We start from the raw sequence: 18745 nt of genomic DNA, 5'->3' as shown, positions 1-18745 counted from the left end.
GGAGGTTAATTAAGTTCAGAGGGAAGTCACAGGTGAACAAAGCAGACATCAGTTAAATCTTGCAGAAGGTACAGTAGGCTGTTTGTGGTCCTCAGGACTTGAAGTGCCTTGGTTACTGAATCTAACTCTTAAACAGTCTCCACCATTTGAAATTGGTTGCAGCGTCTACTTCACCATGGCAAATCACCTTCAGGACAGCTACCACACTTTGGGATGCCTCTCTATAAATGAGAGGGTGGCTTGGTGGCACCAACATGGGCACTCACCGATCTGCAGCGGAAGGCAGCGGTGAGCCAGGTTCTCGGTCCCCAGGGAAGGGCACCGCGTGGGGCTAACCAGGCAGATGGAAGGGTCATTTTCCAAGGAGCTGGAAACACAGGTGCAGAGCCCTTGAGGAGGGAAGGATTGTTTTTTCCTTCCTTGAAACTCCTTGCCCCAAGGCCCCATCAGGGTTTGGCCACCATCACTGCCAAAGCAGTGTGGCCTAGTGGATAGAGTACGGGCCTGGAAGTCGGAAAGTCATGCGTTCTAATCCCCACTCTGCCACTTGTGCTGCTGGGTGACCTTGGGCAACTCACTTCGTTTTGCCTCAGTTACCCCTCTGTAAATGGGGATTAAGACTGTGAGCCTCATGTGGGACAGGGACTGTGTCCACCTGATTACCTTGTATCTACTCCAATGCTTAGAACATAATAAGCACTAAACAAATATGATGATGATAATGATTATACGGTGCATCTCTTGCTGTCCCCAGGAGACTGCTCACCCCAAAATAATGTTGGTATTTCTTAAGCACTTACTATGTGCGAGCACTGTTCTAAGCGCTGGGGTAGACACAAAATCCCCACGCACGCTTCACCTAAGCTCCCTTGGCCTGGCAACTGATGGCATTCATGAATTTGTTAAGTGCTTACTATGTGAGAAGCACTGTACTTATAGCTGGGTCGAATACAAGATAATCAGATTGGGCACAATCCCTGACCCATGTGGGGTGCACAGGCAAAGTTGGAGGGAAACAGGTATTGAAATCTCCATTTTACAGATGAGGAAATTGAGACACAGAGAAATTAAGTGACTTGCCCAAAGTCACACAGGCAAGAGACCAAACTAGATTAGAACCCAGGTCCTTCTGACTCCCAGACCCATGCTCTGTCCCACTAGGCACACTGCTTCTGTGAGACACCGTGGGTGTGCACCAACCTAACACAGTGATTTCATGCAGAAATGCTGTGTGAACACTGGTGTGACATTATTGTGTCATACTGGGACAAGGGTGGGCACCAGATTTTCTCCACCTCGGTCGGCTCACTGTCTGAAATTGCCCTTCCCAGAGTCTGTTTCCTACTTGATCTGTGCCCTGCCCGGTCCCCGCACCGGACACCTTCCTTGCCCAGGATTTTTCCATTATACACCTGAGCCTCCCTCTGCCTTGGCTCCTGCTGAATCTCAGGATTCAGAAGCAGCACCCCAGTTTACAGGGACCTAAGAGGAGTACATTATAGCTCTGAAGTGAGGTAGGGGCCGGGGTCCCCCTGAAGAAACACTTTGGATTCAGCCGGATGATGTCGTTACTGTTATGTAACCTGCTTCACTCACCAGCTCCTCATAATCCTCACAGTCAGCTTCAAGGCCTCGCACCCCTCTCATCCCACCTTCCTTATGATAATACTGTTGGTATTTGTTAAGCGCTTACTTTGTGGCAGAGCACTGTTCTAAGCGCTGGGGTAGATTACAGGGTATCAGGTTGTCCACATGAGCTCACAGTTTAATCCCATTTACAGATGAGGCAAATGAGCACAGAGAAGTTAAGTGACTTGCCACAGTTACATAGCTGACAAGTGGCAGAGCCGGAAGTTCGAACCCATGACCTCTGACTCCCAAGAGGCCCGGGCTCTTTCCACTGAGCACACTGCTTCCTAGCCCGTTATATCTCCCACTCTTTCCTTACTTGCCCTCTTCATTCCTCCCAAACCAACTTGTATGTTTCTCATGACTCTCCCATGCCCATTCCCTCACTCATCTTCTTTCCTGGCTGGGAACTCCCATTCCACATCAGGCAGACCACAGCTCGCCCACATTCAAAATCTCCTCAATCCCATCTCCTCCAACAAGCTTTCCCACTTAATCTCTCTGCATCCTGAACCATATCACCGCTACAAACGACTTTAGCAACTATGAACTTATTTACCATCATAGCACTCATGTCCATTCGATATATTCAGTGTAATTTATTTTGACAGTGTTGTAAGTAACTTTTGTTTGCTTCTCATTGAGCGTGAGTTTCTTGTAGGATAGGGAACTTATTCTAACTTCCCTGGGGCTTAGTACAAATCACACACCAACGTGAGCCTTCAACAATCAAATTAATAATAATAATTATGGTATTTGTTAAGCACTTATTATGTGCCAGGCACTGTATTGAGCACTGGGGTGGATACAAGCAATTGAGTTGGACACAATCCTTGTGCCCACATGGCGGCTCACAGTCTCAACCCATTTTACAGATGATGTAACTGACGGCACAGAGAAGTTAAGGGACTTGCCCAAGGTCACACAGCAGACAAATGGCAGAGCCGGGATTAGAATCCATGACTTCTGACTCCCAGGCCCCATGCCTATCCACTACATACATGCTGCTTCTCATGATATCACTACTACTATTCTATATAATGGTATGTTATTCAGCACTTTACTGTGTGCATATCACTTTATTAAGCACTTGGAAAAAGGACAATATAAAAGTGTCTGGTAGACACAGTCACCTGCCCACAAGGAGTTTAAAAGTATATCAGGGGAAACAGACATTAAAATGAATACAGACAGGGGAAATAGTAATATAGTAGAGTTTAAAAATATATATATATCTTGCTGTGCAAATGGAGTGTAAAAGTGCTTATGGGATAAATGGTCCAAGTACGTAATTGACAAGGAAGGGATGGAAAATGAGGGCTTTAGGGTGTAATCTTCTTTAGATTGTAAGCTCTCTGTGGACAGGTACATGTCTATTGTTGCAAGTTGGTTTAATGGAAAGAGTGTGGGCCTTGGAAGTCAGAGGTCGTGGTTCTAATCTGATTCCGCCACTTGTCAGCTGTGTGACTTTGGGCAAGTCACTTACTTCTCTGTGCCTCAAGTTACCTCATCTGTAAAATGGGATTAAAACTGTGAGTCCCGCTTGGGATAAAGTGATTACTTGTATCTACCGCCAGTGCTTAGAACAGTGCTTGGCACATAGTAAAAGCGCTTAACAAATACCATCATTTATTATTACTTGTACTCCCAAGCGCTCCAGCTGCAATGCCTCTGCACACGAGTAAGCACTCAATAAATATAAACGAATGAATGAATACATTTTGAATGGAAAGCTTCTTGGATGAGATGTTGGTTTTATGAGGCTTTGGAGATGGGGAGAGCGGTGGTCTGTCCAGATAGGAAAGGGGAGGGAGTTCCAGGTCAGCAGGTTGATGTGGGAAAGGAATGGGCAACAATAATAATAATAGTAATGATGGCATTTGTTAAGCGCTTACTATGTGCCGAGCATTGTTCTAAGCGCTGGGGGAGATACAAGGTCATCAGGTTGTCCCACGTGGGGGCTCACAGTCTTAATCCCTATTTTACAGATGAGGTAAGTGAGGCACAGAGAAGTCGGTGAGGTTGCCCAAGTCACACAGCAGATCAAGGTACAGAGAGAAGGTTGGTGTTAGAAGAGTGGAGTGTGCCAGATTGGATTGTAGAATCAGAAAGCTAAAATAGGATGAGGTATTACTACAACTACTATAACTGCAACACACAACACATGTCTATTCTCCCAGCAAAAGCACATCTGGTATCCACACATGCCAACACTGGCCACCCTATTTCCCACACACTCACAATGCATAGATATTCTCACAAATTCTACATGGCAATGTGGCCTATTGGAAAGAGCGTGGGTCTGGGAGTCAGAGGACCAGTGTTCTAATTCCTGCTTCGCAACTTGCCTGTTGTCAGTAGAATGGGGATTAAATCCTATTCCCTCCTTAGGCTCCGAGAAACAGCGAAGCCTGGTTGGAAGAGCACGGGCCTGGGAGTCAGAGGACCTGGGCCACCATTCATTCATTCATTCAATCGTATTTATTGAGCGCTTACTGTGGGCAGAGTACTGTACTAAGCAGTTGGATGTACAATTCGGCAACAGATAGAGACAATCCCTGCCCAAAACCAGTCTCACGGTCTAAAAGGGGAAGACAGCAAACAAAACAAGTAGACAGGCATCAATACCATCAAAATAGATAAATAGAATCGTAGATATACACACATCATTAATAAAATAGAGTAATAAATACTATATATAAATATACATAAGTGCTCTGGGGAGGGGATGGGGTAGAGCGGAGGGAGGGAGTAGGGGGAATGGAGAGGGGAAGAGGGGCAGAAGGAAGGGGGGCTCAGCCTTGGAAGGCCTCCTGAAGGAGGTGAGCTCTCAGTAGTACTTTGAAGAGGGGAAGAGAGTTAGTTTGGCGGATGTGAGGAGGGAGGGCATTCCAGGTCGGTGGCAGGACGTAGGTCGGGGTCGATGGCGGGAGAGGTGAGAACGAGGCCCAGTGAGGAGGTGAGCGGCAGAGGGGTGGAGTGTACGGGTTGGGCTGTAGAAAGAGAGAAGGGAGGTGAGGTGGGAGGGGGCAAGGCGATAATAATGATGGTATTTGTTAAGTGCTTACTATGTGCCAAGCACTGTTCTAAGCGCGGGGATGGAGAGCTTTGAAGCCAAGAGTGAGGAGTTTTTGCTTCATGCGAAGGTTGATAGGCACCACTGGAGGTTTTTGAGGAGGGGAGTGACATGCCCAGAGCGTTTCCTAGAAGATAATCGCGGGCAAGCCCAGTGAAGTATAGACTGAAGTGGAGTGAACCCACCACTTTGCTTGGTGACCTTGGGCAAGTTCACAACTTTCTGTGCCTCAGTTACTTCATCTGTAAATGGTGGATTAAGGCTGTCTCCAACCCCAATTATTTTGTGGCCTACCCTAGTGCTTAATACAGTGACTGGGCACATAGAAAGCAGGTTAAACCAATGCCACTATTCTTCTTCTTCTTATACTATGAGCCCCATGTAGGACAGGAACCATGTCCAGCCAGATTATTTTATATCTACCTTTGAGGTTAGTACCATGCCTGGAACATTCTAAGCGCTTAACAATTACAATTAAGAAAACCAAAATATATCCTTACCCATCGCAGTCATCAATCCCATAAACATATCTATGCAAATGTACACATGTCTATGTATATATATATTTACATAGATGTTGGTGTGGAAATACCATAAACCAGGCACATATGTAAGAACATACAGAAGAGTTCTTAGAGATAGACACTTGAAACTGTAATAATAATAAAGTTATTTGTTAAGCACTTACTATGTGCAAAGCACTGTTCTAAGTGCTGGGGGGATACAAAGTGACCAGGTTGTCCCACGTGTTGCTCACAGTCTTAATCCCCATTTTACAGATGAGGGAACTGAGGCACAGAGAAGTGAAGTGACTTGCCCAAAGTCACACAGCTGACAAGTGGCAGAGCCGGAATTTGAACCCATGACCTCTGACTCCCAAGCCTCTGCTCTTTCCACTGAGCCACACTGCTTCTCTAATACAGCAAGTAATGTATAGTCAGGGATGCAAACACATACACACACAAGAACAAGTCTGAGAAAGCAACAGGAAAAAAGAGCAGAGAGGGAAAGGGGAATCTGGATCAGTTTCAGGGCTCAGGATTCGAGTTCTCTCAAAACTAGGAACGGAGCCATTGTGAGCTGGGCCACCCTGACTCGCCAGGGCCTCAGAGGAGACCCCTGACAGATCTGAGGGGGCTGAGGTTTCCTGAGCTTCTGGAGTTCACATTCTGGCTGTGCTTACGGGAAATGTAGCCCAAGTCAATTAGCCATACAGGAGCATAAGTCGCCGTTGCTCTCTGCCTGCCCGCACTGTCTAACCCACCATCCCCCAGGTCCCGGGCCAAATGTCTCCTCTTCAGGGGGTCCTTCCTCAGGCCTGATCCAGAATCTCATCGTACACGTGCACTGTTTATAATGTCTCAACAATGTGGCCTCCCAGAGGTGGATGCCCGTGCATCCACAGAATCTAAGCTCCTGGTTTGTGTAGAAAGAAGGCACTTAAGGTCCCATGGAGGATTCAATCTTAACACTGAAGGTACCGCAGCTGAGAAGCCGCATTGCCTAGCGGAGAGAGCATGGGCCTTGTAGTTCAAATCCCAGCTCTGCTTTTGCTGCAATGCGACTTGGCAAATCACTTCACTTCTCAGTGCCTTAGCTTCTTCATTTGTAAAATGGGGGATGAAATACCAGTTCCCGTCTTAGACTGTGAGTCCCATTTTTGACCTGATTATCTTGTAGTCTACCTCGGTGCTGAGTACAGTGTTTGGCACATTGCAAGTGCTTAACAAAACCATCACTGTGCCTCCTGAAATAGCGTTTCCCTCTTCTCTAGGTACATTTAATTTTACTCCTGTCCCTACCCTCTGATTTGAGTTACTTTTGCTTTAATTTTTACCTCCAAACATTCCCAGACACAACATTTTAATTGCCACAGGGAAGTCACTGAGTCCATACCCCCCGGAATGGGGGGTAGGAACATAGGCTATCAGGGAAGAACCATTGTTGACTGAATCCCATCAGCATCCTGCCCCATCCCCAGTAAATGACAATTTGGTACTGGGGACAATGATTGTTATTATTACTACGACAACTAATAATAATAATTGTGGTATTTGGTAAGCACTTCCTATGTGTCACTACTAAGCGCGTGGGTGGATACAAGGCAAATTAGATTGGACACGGGTCCCTATCCCACTTGGGGCTCACAGTCTCAATCCCCGTTTTACAGATGAGGTAACTGAGTCCCAGAGAAGTGAAATGAGTTACCCAAGGTCACACAGCAGACATGTGGGGGAGCTGGGATTAGAATCCACGACCTTCTGACTCCTAGTTCCGCTTTCTAGCTATTGTGCCATACTACCACTACTCTCCTCCTCCTCCTCCTAGTATTTGATCGGTGCTTACTATGTGCTAAACACTGCTCTAGATCCTGGAGAGATTATCTAATCTGGGCACACACACACATTCACATTCACATGCAGAAGAAGCAGTGTGGCTCAGAGGAAATAGCTTGGGCTTGGGAGTCAGAGGTCATGGATTCTAATCCCAGCTCTGCCACTTATCAGCTGTGTGACCTTGGGCAAGGCACTTAACTTCTCTGTACCTCAGTTACCCCCAAAGCAGCGTGGCTCAGTGGAAAGAGCCCGGGCTTGGGAGTCAGAGGTCATGAATTCAAATCCTGGCTCTGCCACTTGTCAGCTGCGTAACTGTGGGCAAGTCACTTAACTTCTCTGTGCCTCAGTTACCTCATCTGTAAAAGGGGGATTAACTGTGAGCTTCACGTGGGACAACCTGATGACCCTGTATCTACCCCAGCGCTTAGAACAGTGCTCTGCACATAGTAAGCGCTTAACAAATTCCAACGTTATTATTGTTATTAAAATGGGGATTGAGACTGTGAGCCCCATGTGGGACAACCTGATGACCTTGTATCTCCTCCAGCGCTTAGAACAGTGCTCGGCACATAGTAAGGGCTTAACAAATCCCAACATTATTATTATTCTCAAGCAAATCTCTCCATAGGGCCTAGAGGCATGAGTACTTCTGTTAGTTGCCGATGGGCCTCTGAGGCCTTGGTGAGGGCACAGCCGTCTCTGAGGTTGGCGTACGCTCCTTATGGGCAGGGAAGTTATTGGCTAATTCTGTTGTATTCTCCCAAGGCCTTTAGTGAAGTGCTCTGCACATAGTAAGCCCTCAATAAACACCTCTGATCGATCGATTGGTTGATTAATGTGTTTCTCTTTGGTGTTTCTCTTAGAGTCACTGCCTCTAGCTTCATGTGGGTGCTGGAAATCAAGGGCGCCACCTGGTGACTTTCCTCACTTCTTTTCTGAAAAGATTTGCTTTGGCCTGGCAGGAGAATGTTTGTATTATCAAGATTTCAGCAGGGGCTTAGTTTTCAACATCATCAGCGACGTTTATTGTGAACTTCCTGTGCACGGAGCACTGTGTTCATATTTGTAAATTGTGGTGCACTTTCGAGTCGAGGGCCCGCTGGCAGCAAGATAAGGAACTTGTAGCACATAGCAGCGTGGCTTAGTGGAAAGAGCCTGGGCTTCGGAGTCAGAGGTCATCGGTTTGACTCCCGGCTCTGCCACTTGTCTGTGTGACTGTGGGCAAGTCACTTAACTTTTCTGTTGCTCGCAGTCACCTCATCTGTAAAATGGGGATAACTGCGAGCCTCACGTATCTCCCCCAGTGCTTAGAACAGTGCTCGGTCACATAGTAAGCGCTTAACAATATACCAACATCATCATATGGACCTGAATTATGAACAATAATAATAATAATAACGCGGTAATTTGTTAAGCGCTTACTATGTGCCAGGCACCGGAATGAAGGCCTCCCGTCTTCATTTGTTCATTCAATCGTGTTTATTTAGCGCTTTCCTGTGTGCAGAGGCATTGTACTAAGCGCTTGGGAAAGTACAGTAAAACAATAAATAATAATAATGTTGGTATTTGTTAAGTGCTTACTATGGGCAGAGCACTGTTCTAGCGCGCTAGGGGAGATAAAGGGTAATCAGGTCTTCCCATGTGAGGCTCACAGTTGATCCCCATTTTACAGATGACGGTAACTGAGGCCCAGAGAAGTTAAGTGACTTGCCCACAGTCACACAGCTGGACAAGTGGCAGAGCCGGGAGTCTAACCCGATGACCTCTGACTCCGAAAGCCCAGGCTCTTTCCACTGAGCCGCGCTGCTTCCCTTAAAGCAGCTTTATTGCTTCCCAATAAAGAGTGACAAACCCTGCCCACAATGATCAGTAACAGCAATAATAACAATAACAGTAATAATGATAATATTTGTAAACACTATGTGCCAATGACTGTGGTAGATACAAGATAAGCAGGTGGATTCAGTCTCCGTCCCTGTTCCTCACTGGGCTCACAGTCTAAGAGGTAGGGAGAACAGGAATTTAATCCCTGTTTTACCAGTGAGGAAATTGATGCCCAGAGAAGTTAAATATCTTACCCAAGGTCACCCAGCAGTCACTTAAGACTTGTGCTCCTTCCATTAGACCATCCCTAAAACCAAGGGTGGGGCTCTGTCCGTACCAAAGATTTCAGGATCCAGAATGAACACAGAGAAATTAATCTCACTGCTAGTGGTTTGTGCAGCCCCACTTTCACTCTCAGGTCTCTGACAGTCATACCTGTAATTTATTTATATCAATGTCTCTCTCCCTGTCTCTAGATTGTAAGCTCGTTGAGGGCAGGGACTGTTTCTGTTTATTGTTGTATGGTACTCTCCCAACTGCTGAGTACAGTACTCTGCATACGGTAAGTGCTCAGTAAATACAATTGAATGAATAAAACAATGAAGGTATTGAAACCCCAATTTATAGATGAGCAAACTAAGGCTCAGAGAAGTTAAGCAACTTTCCCAAGGTCACACAGCAGGAAAATGGTGGAACTGGGATTAGAATCAGGGTCCTCTGACACCCAAGTCTGGGTTTTGTCCACCCAACCAGTCTGAGTAGAGTTGTTTGGACACTAAGGATGCTGTCGGCTGGCATTGCTGTCTCTCCTCTAGGAAAATCAATTCATCATAGAGCGAATCACTGGTATTTTTTAAAAGCTTTCTGTGTGCAGAACACTGTACTGCATACTTGGGAGAGGATTGTAGAAACAATTCCTGTCCTCAAGACCAAAATACCAGGATAGGACTGCCTATGTTTCCTATGACTTTAAGGTTGGTCGAAGGAGAAAGATTATTTGCTACCACCAGGAAAACGCTGCTGGATTTGTTTTCTCAGTAGTAGCATGGTTTGTGCTGAGGCCATGGTACACTCTCTCACCTACTCTCCCCATTACCTCCTGTGAGCCCCACTTAGACTGTGAACCCCTTGTGAGACAGGGAATTTATGCCACCTGAATTAACCTGTATCATGGCTAAGTGGGTAGAACCAGGGCCTGGGAGTCAGAAGGACCTGGGTTATAATCCTGACTCTGCCACTTGGTCTGCTGAGTGGCCTTGGGTAATTCACTTTGCTCTCTGTGTCTCAGTGACCTCATCTGCAGAATGGGATTGAGACTATGAGGCCCATATGGGACAGGGAACTGTGGTCCAACCTGTTTAGCTTTTATCTACCCCAGTGCTTAGTACAGTTCCTGGGTACATAGTAAGTGCTTAACAAATACTATTAAAAAAAAACACCAAACAAGAAAATGAGGTTCAGGCTGTCTATCCCAGCACTTAGAAGAGTGCTTGACACATAGTAAGCTCTTTAACAAATATCATAAAAAAGCCCTCAAACAGAAAAAACAACAAAAACACACTGGCAAAATGGCTTTCAAATCTAGCGGGCAAGTCTGTGTCGTGGAATAGAGGGTCTCCGTAAGGCTGCAGCAGCCGCAGGCATTGCTGGCCATTCACCCCATTTTCACTAGCCATTGTTCAGAATCACAATCAGAATGGCTTTAGCACGGAGTGCAAGGATATTTACCCTTTCTTGTGTAGCTCAAAGAAATTAAAACAAGATGGAAAGGCAAAGACAAAATAAAAAGTAAAAACTCCCACGCTTCAAATACAAACCAACAAGGAAATCCAAATGGAATAGAGGAAGAGTGTCTGTTTATTTCAAGCTCAGAGAGTTTTGGTAACTCTTTACCCTTTTTTTAAGAAATAAATATAATGGAAAAGAAAAAGAACAATGGAACTAGGAGATGGGGAGACAAGGAGGAGAGAACGGTGAATGGGTTGAATGTCTTCCATGTGGTTTGATGGGTTGGAACCAACAATATTAACCTTGAAGTTGCTCCAGAAAGAGATAACAAAAGGACCCAAGAAAGAGTGCAAACCAAGACCCTGCCGTTCAGCCTCTGGAGTGGCCCAAATCCATCACATAAATGAAAGCATCTTCATCATCATCATCACCACCCCTTTATATTGAGCACCTCCTCTCTCCTTTCATTCAATAGTATTTATTGAGCGCTTACTATGTGCAGAGCACTGTACTAAGCGCTTGGGATGAACAAGTCGGCAACAGATAGAGACAGTCCCGCCGTTTGACGGGCTTACAGTCTAATCGGGGGAGACGGACAGACAAGAATAATGGCACTAAACAGCATCAAGGGGAAGAACATCTCGTAAAAACAATGGCAACTAAATAGAATCAAGGCGATGTACAATTCATTAACAAAATAAATAGGGTAACGAAAATATATACAGTTGAGCGGACGGGTACAGTGCTGTGGGGATGGGAAGGGAGAGGTGGAGGAGCAGAGGGAAAAGGGGAAAATGAGGCTTTAGCTGCGGAGAGGTAAAGGGGGGATGGCAGAGGGAGTAGAGGGGGAAGAGGAGCTCAGTCTGGGAAGGCCTCTTGGAGGAGGTGATTTTTAAGTAAGGTTTTGAAGAGGGAAAGAGAATCAGTTTGGCGGAGGTGAGGAGGGAGGGCGTTCCAGGACCGCGGGAGGACGTGACCCAGGGGTCGACGGCGGGATAGGCGAGACCGAGGGACAGCGAGGAGGTGGGCGGCAGAGGAGCGGAGCATGCGGGGTGGGCGGTAGAAAGAGAGAAGGGAGGAGAGGTAGGAAGGGGCAAGGTGATGGAGAGCCTTGAAGCCTAGAGTGAGGAGTTTTTGTTTGGAGCGGAGGTCGATAGGCAACCACTGGAGTTGTTTAAGAAGGGAGTGACATGCCCAGATCGTTTCTGCAGGAAGATGAGCCGGGCAGCGGAGTGAAGAATAGACCGGAGCGGGGCGAGAGAGGAGGAAGGGAGGTCAGAGAGAAGGCTGACACAGTAGTCTAGCCGGGATATAACGAGAGCCCGTAAAAGTGAGGTAGCCGTTTGGGTGGAGAGGAAAGGGCGGATCTTGGCGATATTGTAGAGGTGAAACCGGCAGGTCTTGGTAACGGATAGGATGTGTGGGGTGAACGAGAGGGACGAGTCAAGGATGACACCGAGATTGCGGGCCTGCGGGACGGGAAGGATGGTCGTGCCATCCACGGTGATGGAGAAGTCTGGAGCGGACCGGGCTTGGGAGGGAAGATGAGGAGCTCAGTCTTGCTCATGTTGAGTTTTAGGTGGCGGGCCGACATCCAGGTGGAGACGTCCCGGAGGCAGGAGGAGATGCGAGCCTGAAGGGAGGGGGAGAGGACAGGGGCGGAGATGTAGATCTGCGTGTCATCTGCGTAGAGATGGTAGTCAAAGCCGTGAGAGCGGATGAGTTCACCGAGGGAGTGAGTGTAAATGGAGAACAGAAGAGGGCCAAGAACTGACCCTTGAGGAACTCCAACAGTTAAAGGATGGGAGGGGGAGGAGGCTCCAGCGTAGGAGACCGAGAATGATCGGCCAGAGAGGTAAGAGGAGAACCAGGAGAGGACAGAGTCCGTGAAGCCGAGGTGAGATAAGGTATGGAGGAGGAGGGGATGGTCGACAGTGTCAAAGGCAGCAGAGAGGTCAAGGAGGATCAGAATGGAGTAGGAGCCATTGGATTTGGCAAGAAGGAGGTCATGGGTGACCTTAGAGAGAGCAGTCTCGGTAGAGTGGAGGGGACGGAAGCCAGATTGGAGGGGGTCTAGGAGAGAATGGGAGTTAAGGAATTCTAAGCAGAGATTGTAGACGACTCGTTCTAAGATTTTGGAAAGGAAGGGTAGTAGGGAGATAGGACGATAACTGGAGGGGGAAGTGGGGTCAAGAGCGGGTTTTTTTAGGATGGGGGAGACGTGGGCGTGTTTGAAGGCAGAGGGGAAGGAGCCCTTGGAGATTGAGTGGTTAAAAATAGAAGTTAAGGAAGGGAGGAGGGCAGGGGCGATGGTTTTAAGAAGGTGAGAGGGAATGGGGTCCGAGGCGCAGGTGGAGGGGGTGGCACTTGCGAGGAGGGAGGAGATCTCCTCTGAGGATACTGCAGGGAAGGATGGGAAAGTAGGGGAGGGGGTTGTTGGGGGGGAGGGAGAGGCGGAGGGGTGACTTTGGGGAGCTCAGACCTGATCGTGTTGATTTTCGTGAGGAAATAGGTGGCCAGATCATTAGGGGTGAGAGATGGGGAGGGGGAGGAACAGGGGGCCTAAGGAGAGAGTTAAAGGTCCGGAACAATCGGCGGGGGTGACGGGCATGGTGTCGATGAGGGAGGAGAAGAAGCTTTGCCTGGCGGAGGAGAGGGCAGAGTTAAGGCAGGAAAGGATAAATTTGAAGTGTGTGAGGTCGGCTTGGTGCTTGGACTTTCGCCAGCAGCGCTCAGCAGCTCGAGCATAGGAGCGTAGGAGGCGGACGGAGGAGGTGATCCAGGGCTGTGGGTTAGTGGCGCGAGAGCGGCGGAGGGAAAGGGGGGCGAGAGAGTCGAGATGAGTAGAGAGGGTGGAGTTGAGAGCGGAGACCTGATCGTCGAGAGTGGGAAGAGAGGACAGGGCGGCAAGGTGAGGCGAGATGCTATTGGAAAGACGGATGGGATCGAGAGAGCGGAGGTCTCTGTGGGGCAGTAGCGAAGATTTGCAGGGGGAGGGAGTGTGAGAGATGAGGCAGGTGAGAAGGTTATGGTCCGAGAGAGGGATTTCAGAGTTGGTGAGTGAGGAGATAGTGCAGCGGTAGGAGATGACAAGATCGAGGGTGTGACCGAGTCGGTGAGTGGGCGCGGTATGGTGGAGGAGGAGGTCGGCAGAGTCGAGGAGGGATAGCAGGCGGGCGGCAGAGGAGTCATCGGGTACATCCGTATGGATGTTGAAGTCTCCAAGGATCAGAGTGGGAGAGAGAAGGAGAGAAGGAAGGTGAGAAAGGGGTCAAGGTGGTTGAAGAAGTCGGAGGTGGGACCGGGAGGGCGGTAGATGACGGCGACAAGTAACTGGAGTGGGTGGTAGAGGCGAATGATATGGGCTTCGAAGGAGGGGAAGGAGAGGGAGGGGAGGAGGGATAGTGCGGAAGCGGCATCGGGGCGAGAGGAGGAAGCCGACGCCTCCTCCCTTACCGGTGAGTCTGGGGGAGTGGAGAAGGAGAGGCCTCCGCTGGAGAGAGCGGCGGCGGAGACCGTGTCTTCGGGAGAGAGCCACGTTTCCGAAAGGGCGAGGAGGAGGAGAGAGCGGGAGAGGAAAAGGTCATGGATGAAAGGTAGCTTGCCTGTAACAGAGCGGGGGTTCCAGAGGCCACACTTGAAAGTAGCTGTGGGTGCAAGGGGAGGAGGGGGGGAAGGGCGGGGGGAGGGGAGGGTTTGGATGGGAAGGAGGTGGCGGGGCCCTGGGAGAGGAGAGGGGATGAGGGGTGGCGGTGGGACAAGAGGACTGGGATGGGGCATGGGTGGGGAAGAGAGAAGGGGGGAGGGGTGAAGAGGGGGTTAGGTGGGGGGAAGAGTAGGGGGAGGGGGAAGAGGGGTAGCGCTGGTAAAGTGGGGTTCTAGGGCGGGAGAGAGGCGCGGGGGAGGAGACAGAGGAGAGAGCGGGAAAGAGCTGAGCGAGAGAGGGAAGGGGAAGGGAAGGGGAGGATAGGAAGGGGCGGGAGGGGGGAGGGGGGACGAGGGACATGGCGAGGCCAGAGAGGTGGGTGGCAGCACTGACAACAGTAAACAGTAATAAACGAAATCGGTAATATAGCAACATGATACAATATGATACAATACAGTGGTGCTAATATAGCAACATGATACAGTATGATACAATATAGTCGTGTTAATAAAAGGGGTGATGACCAGGGTCGGGGGTAGACTCGATTAAGGGGCGACCTGATCAAATTCAAAATCTGACGACAATAAACAATAAAAAGCGAGATCGCAAATATAGCAACATGCTACAGTAAGGCACACTACAATAGTGTTAATAAGCAGGCGATGACCAGGGTCGGGGGACGAGCCGACCCTACCCGATCAGACTCAAAGTCAAGCGGCCAGCGGCCGAGAGAGTCCCAGAGCTCATGACCAAATAACCCTGTGGCGGCGGGGGGGCCCTGAGGTTGTCCGGGGTGGGTGGCGGCCGTAGGCGGCGGCTAAGGTAAGGTAACATGGTGAGAACAAGGACGTCGTCGCCCGGGGCGGGGGCGGGAGGGATGAATCACCTCAAGAGGGAAGAGGGAGTGAGGCCTTCCCAAAATGGCCGCCTCAGGCAGAGTGGGGGCTTCCTAAAATGGCCGCCTCGGGCGGAGTGGGGGAGCGGTTGGGGAGCACAATGTCCCCGGGCCCGAGCAGGGGGACACAATGTCCCCGAGGACACAATGTCCTTGGGGCCGAGAAGGGGAGCACAATGTCCCCAGGATCGAGAAGGGGAGCGCAATGTCCCCGGGCCCGAACGGGGGGGGGGGGGTGGACTGGAAGCTGGTGGCTGGGGGTCTGTGGGGGTGAAGATCCGTAGTGTCGGAGTTCCCGAGCGGGGGTGCGGAGATCCAGGTTGTGAAAGGCTGAGGCGGGCGTGGGTCCGGACGGTCCGAGGCTCAGCACCCCGGTGGAGGCGGAGGAAGCGCAGATGAGTCAGCGAGCGGTAGGCGAAGGGGGGCTTGTCGGGAATCGGGGCCGGGTGGGCCGAGGCTGCGCCTCAGGGGAGCAGAGATCCCGGGCCCACGTGGTAATGGCTCCAAGGGTCCGGGCGATGACAAGGCTCAGCTTCCCGGGAGAGGGGTGGTGGTCTCGGCGTGGATGAGTCGGCGGTCGGCGGCCAAAAAGCCTCTCCTCTGTGAGGTACCCTGTACTAGGCCACTTGGGTTTATAATATAAAATTTGAAAACTTGTGCACAGAGTACTGTACTAAGCACTTGGGAATGTAATAATGATATTTGTTACTATGTGCCAGGCACTGTATTAAGCAATGGGATGGTTACAAGGAAATCGAGTTGGACACAGTCCCTGTCCCACATGGGGCTCACAACAGTTTCAATCCCCATTTTACAGATGAAGTAACTGAGGAACGGAGAAGTGAAGTGACTTGCCCAAGATCACACAGCAGACAAGTGGCGAAGCCAGAATTAGACAGTGCCTAGTGCTTGGAACAGTGCTTGGCACATAGTAAGTGCTTAACAAATACCATTATTATTATCATTATCATTATTATTATTATTATTATTATGACCTTCTGACTATCAGGCCCATGCTCTGTCCACTATGCCTTACAGTAGAGTTGGTAGAAATGGTCCTTATATTGTATTCTCCCAAGCACCTTAATACAGTGATCTGCACACAGTAAGTGTTCAATAATTTGCACTGATGTGTGAGAAGCAGCGTGACCTAATGAAAGGAACATGGGCCTGGGTCTCAAAGGACCTGAGTTTGAATCCTGATTTTGTCACAAACGTGCTGTGTAACCTTGGGCAAGTCACTTCACTTATTTGGGCTTCAGTTTCCTCATTTGTAAAAGGTAGATTCAAAACTTGTTCTCCTCCTTCTTAGACTGTTAGCTCCGTTTGGGATAGGGACTGAATCTGACCGGTTTTATCTTGTATCAATCCCAACCCTTAGTACAGTGCTTGAAAAATACTTTTATATCATTGTTATTTTCTTCCATTTTCTGATCTGGCTTGGGAGAGAGGGTTTGACTCTCTGCAATCCCCTCCCATCTGTCTCAAAGTGGACAAGTGGGAAAACAGGAGAATAAAACTGCAGGTTTTCTCCTGCCTTTTCCCTCATTTTCAGCTGTCCCCAGGAAAGAATAAAGCCATATCTGCCTGAAATACATGGTCTTTGCATCTGGTCCCAAGCTCTAAAGCCCTGTTAGGAAGCTTATTAATGTGTCTAAAGGCAGGATGGCTTTCAGTGCCAGACAACTACAGGGTCACCGGGCTAACCTTCCCAAAGAGCTCAACAGCGCAGGAGACGTGAAACAGACCGAACTGACCGGGGCTCAGAGCTGGAGGGATGGTCAAGAGTCCCGTTGGGTCAATGCACTCTGCCCCTGCTCAGATAGAAGCCCTCTTTGATGGGGAGGGTGGGTGGCTCAGCTTTCTGTCCAGCTTATCAGTCGTCACTTTCCTTCCCTCTCTCCACAGTTACAGCCTCCGGATGGTCTCTAGATGTCCCTCTTCCTCCGCGCCTGGTTCCCGGCAATGCAAGACATCCAGATACACTGCAGTCCACTTCCCAGGACCCTGCTTAAAAGAATAGAGCCTTTTCTCATTTAAACAGGTACCGACAGGGCTCACAGGAGAGACAGAATCTTAGACTGGTACTCACCTTTGGGGCGGTTGGGGAGAAGGCTCGAGGGGGAGGAGCTGTGGAAGAGATGTTTTTACATTATGACTAGAGAAATCCCAATATGGGCCAGTTTTCAGTGAGGGAAGAAAATGGGCCAGGCCTCCCTCAGAGAGGGGCGTGCTAGACTGCCGACCAATTCTGTTGTGTTGTACTCTCCCAAGTGCTTGGTACAGTGCTCTGCACACAGGAAGCCACTCAGTAAATACTACCGATGGATCAATTGAAAACGATTCAAGCATCGAAACAATGAAGGCCTTTGGTAACGTGTCAGGGAACTGGGCTGCAGTTCTTTCCCAAGAACACCTTTGCTTATTCTGTCTCCGCTTGAGTTCCGATCTTCAACCCAAGGGACTATCTGTAAAGTTTTCTTGGATTTCCATCATTCCCTGGCTGGTGAGAAGCAGCATGGCATAGTGGATAGAACACGGGCCTGGGAGTCAGAAGGTCATGGTTCTAATATCGACTCTGACACTTACCTGCTGTGTGACCTTGGGCAGGTCGCTTCACTTCTCTGGGCCTCAGTTGCCTCATCTGTAAATTGGGGATTGAGACGGTAGGTGCCACGTGGGACAAGGACTGTGTCCAACTCAATTGGCTCGTATCCACCCCAGCGCTCCGTACAGTGCCTGGCACATAGTAAGCGCTTAACAAATACCACAGTTATTGTTATTATTGGTGGACCGAAATGATCACATTCTGACCCGCTGCCCAGACCTTCAGACTAGTAGAATCTAGACTTCAGACTCCAGCTTTCTTTCCCCCCCGAGGTAGGTGTAAGTTTGACTCAGGCTGTCCAGCAGGAGTGCACCCAACCTGCAAGACACAGACAATGGCTGTCGGGTTCCCCTCCAGCGTTACCCCAAAAAGTGGCTGGAAATCAATCAATCAATCAATGGTATTTATCGAGCACTTACACTGTGCAGAGCACTATACTAAGTGCTTGGGAGAGTACAGTCAAACAGAGTTGGAGACGTGTTCCCTGTCCATAGCGAGCTAATCATCTAGAGGGGGAGGTGGACATTAATATAAATAAATGAATTATGGATACATACATAAGTGCTGTGGGCCTGAGGAGGGGGTGAATAAATGGTGAAAATCCAAGTGAAGGATGACACAGAATGGAGAGGGAGAAGGGAAATGAGGACTTAGTCAGGGAGGGCCTCTTGGAGGAAGATGTGCCTTCAAAAAGACTGTAAAGCAAATGGATAGATTTGCCCCTTTGAGATGAGATCTGATGGTCTGGGAGTTTAGAACTGGCTTTGAGGAATGGAGAATTGATTTCTAGCCCTTGAGAAAAATAAAATAGCCTTGCAAACCACCCCACAAAAGAAGTTACCAGTCCACCAAATAGTTCACCAGCCAGCCTTCCCACACTTCCCCGAAAAATACCTTTTAGGAAATAAAAATAATATGGACTTCATTCACTGCTTTGTGGCAAAAATTGTTTCATGCTGTACTTGATTGTTTGTGAGATTGAGTTAAAAAAAAAAAACATATC

At 48.9% G+C, this 18745-nt stretch overlaps 1 protein-coding gene across 6 annotated transcripts in view; it reads left to right on the top strand.

The window, feature by feature from the left end:
• PRDM2 (PR/SET domain 2) overlaps positions 1-18745 on the top strand; it is a 186639-nt gene that overhangs the window by 162636 nt on the left and 5258 nt on the right. For all 6 annotated transcript variants that reach the window (XM_029064399.1, XM_029064403.1, XM_029064406.2 and 3 more), the window contains one exon: positions 17043-17178. In XM_029064399.1, coding sequence (XP_028920232.1) covers positions 17043-17157 — 115 coding nt within the window. In that variant the 3' untranslated portion in view covers positions 17158-17178. The remainder of the gene's footprint in view (positions 1-17042; positions 17179-18745) is intronic.

This window comes from Ornithorhynchus anatinus, chromosome 5 (assembly GCF_004115215.2).
Source record: "Ornithorhynchus anatinus isolate Pmale09 chromosome 5, mOrnAna1.pri.v4, whole genome shotgun sequence".
Taxonomy (NCBI): Eukaryota; Metazoa; Chordata; class Mammalia; order Monotremata; family Ornithorhynchidae; genus Ornithorhynchus; species Ornithorhynchus anatinus.
This window is presented reverse-complemented; position numbering and strand designations above follow the sequence as displayed.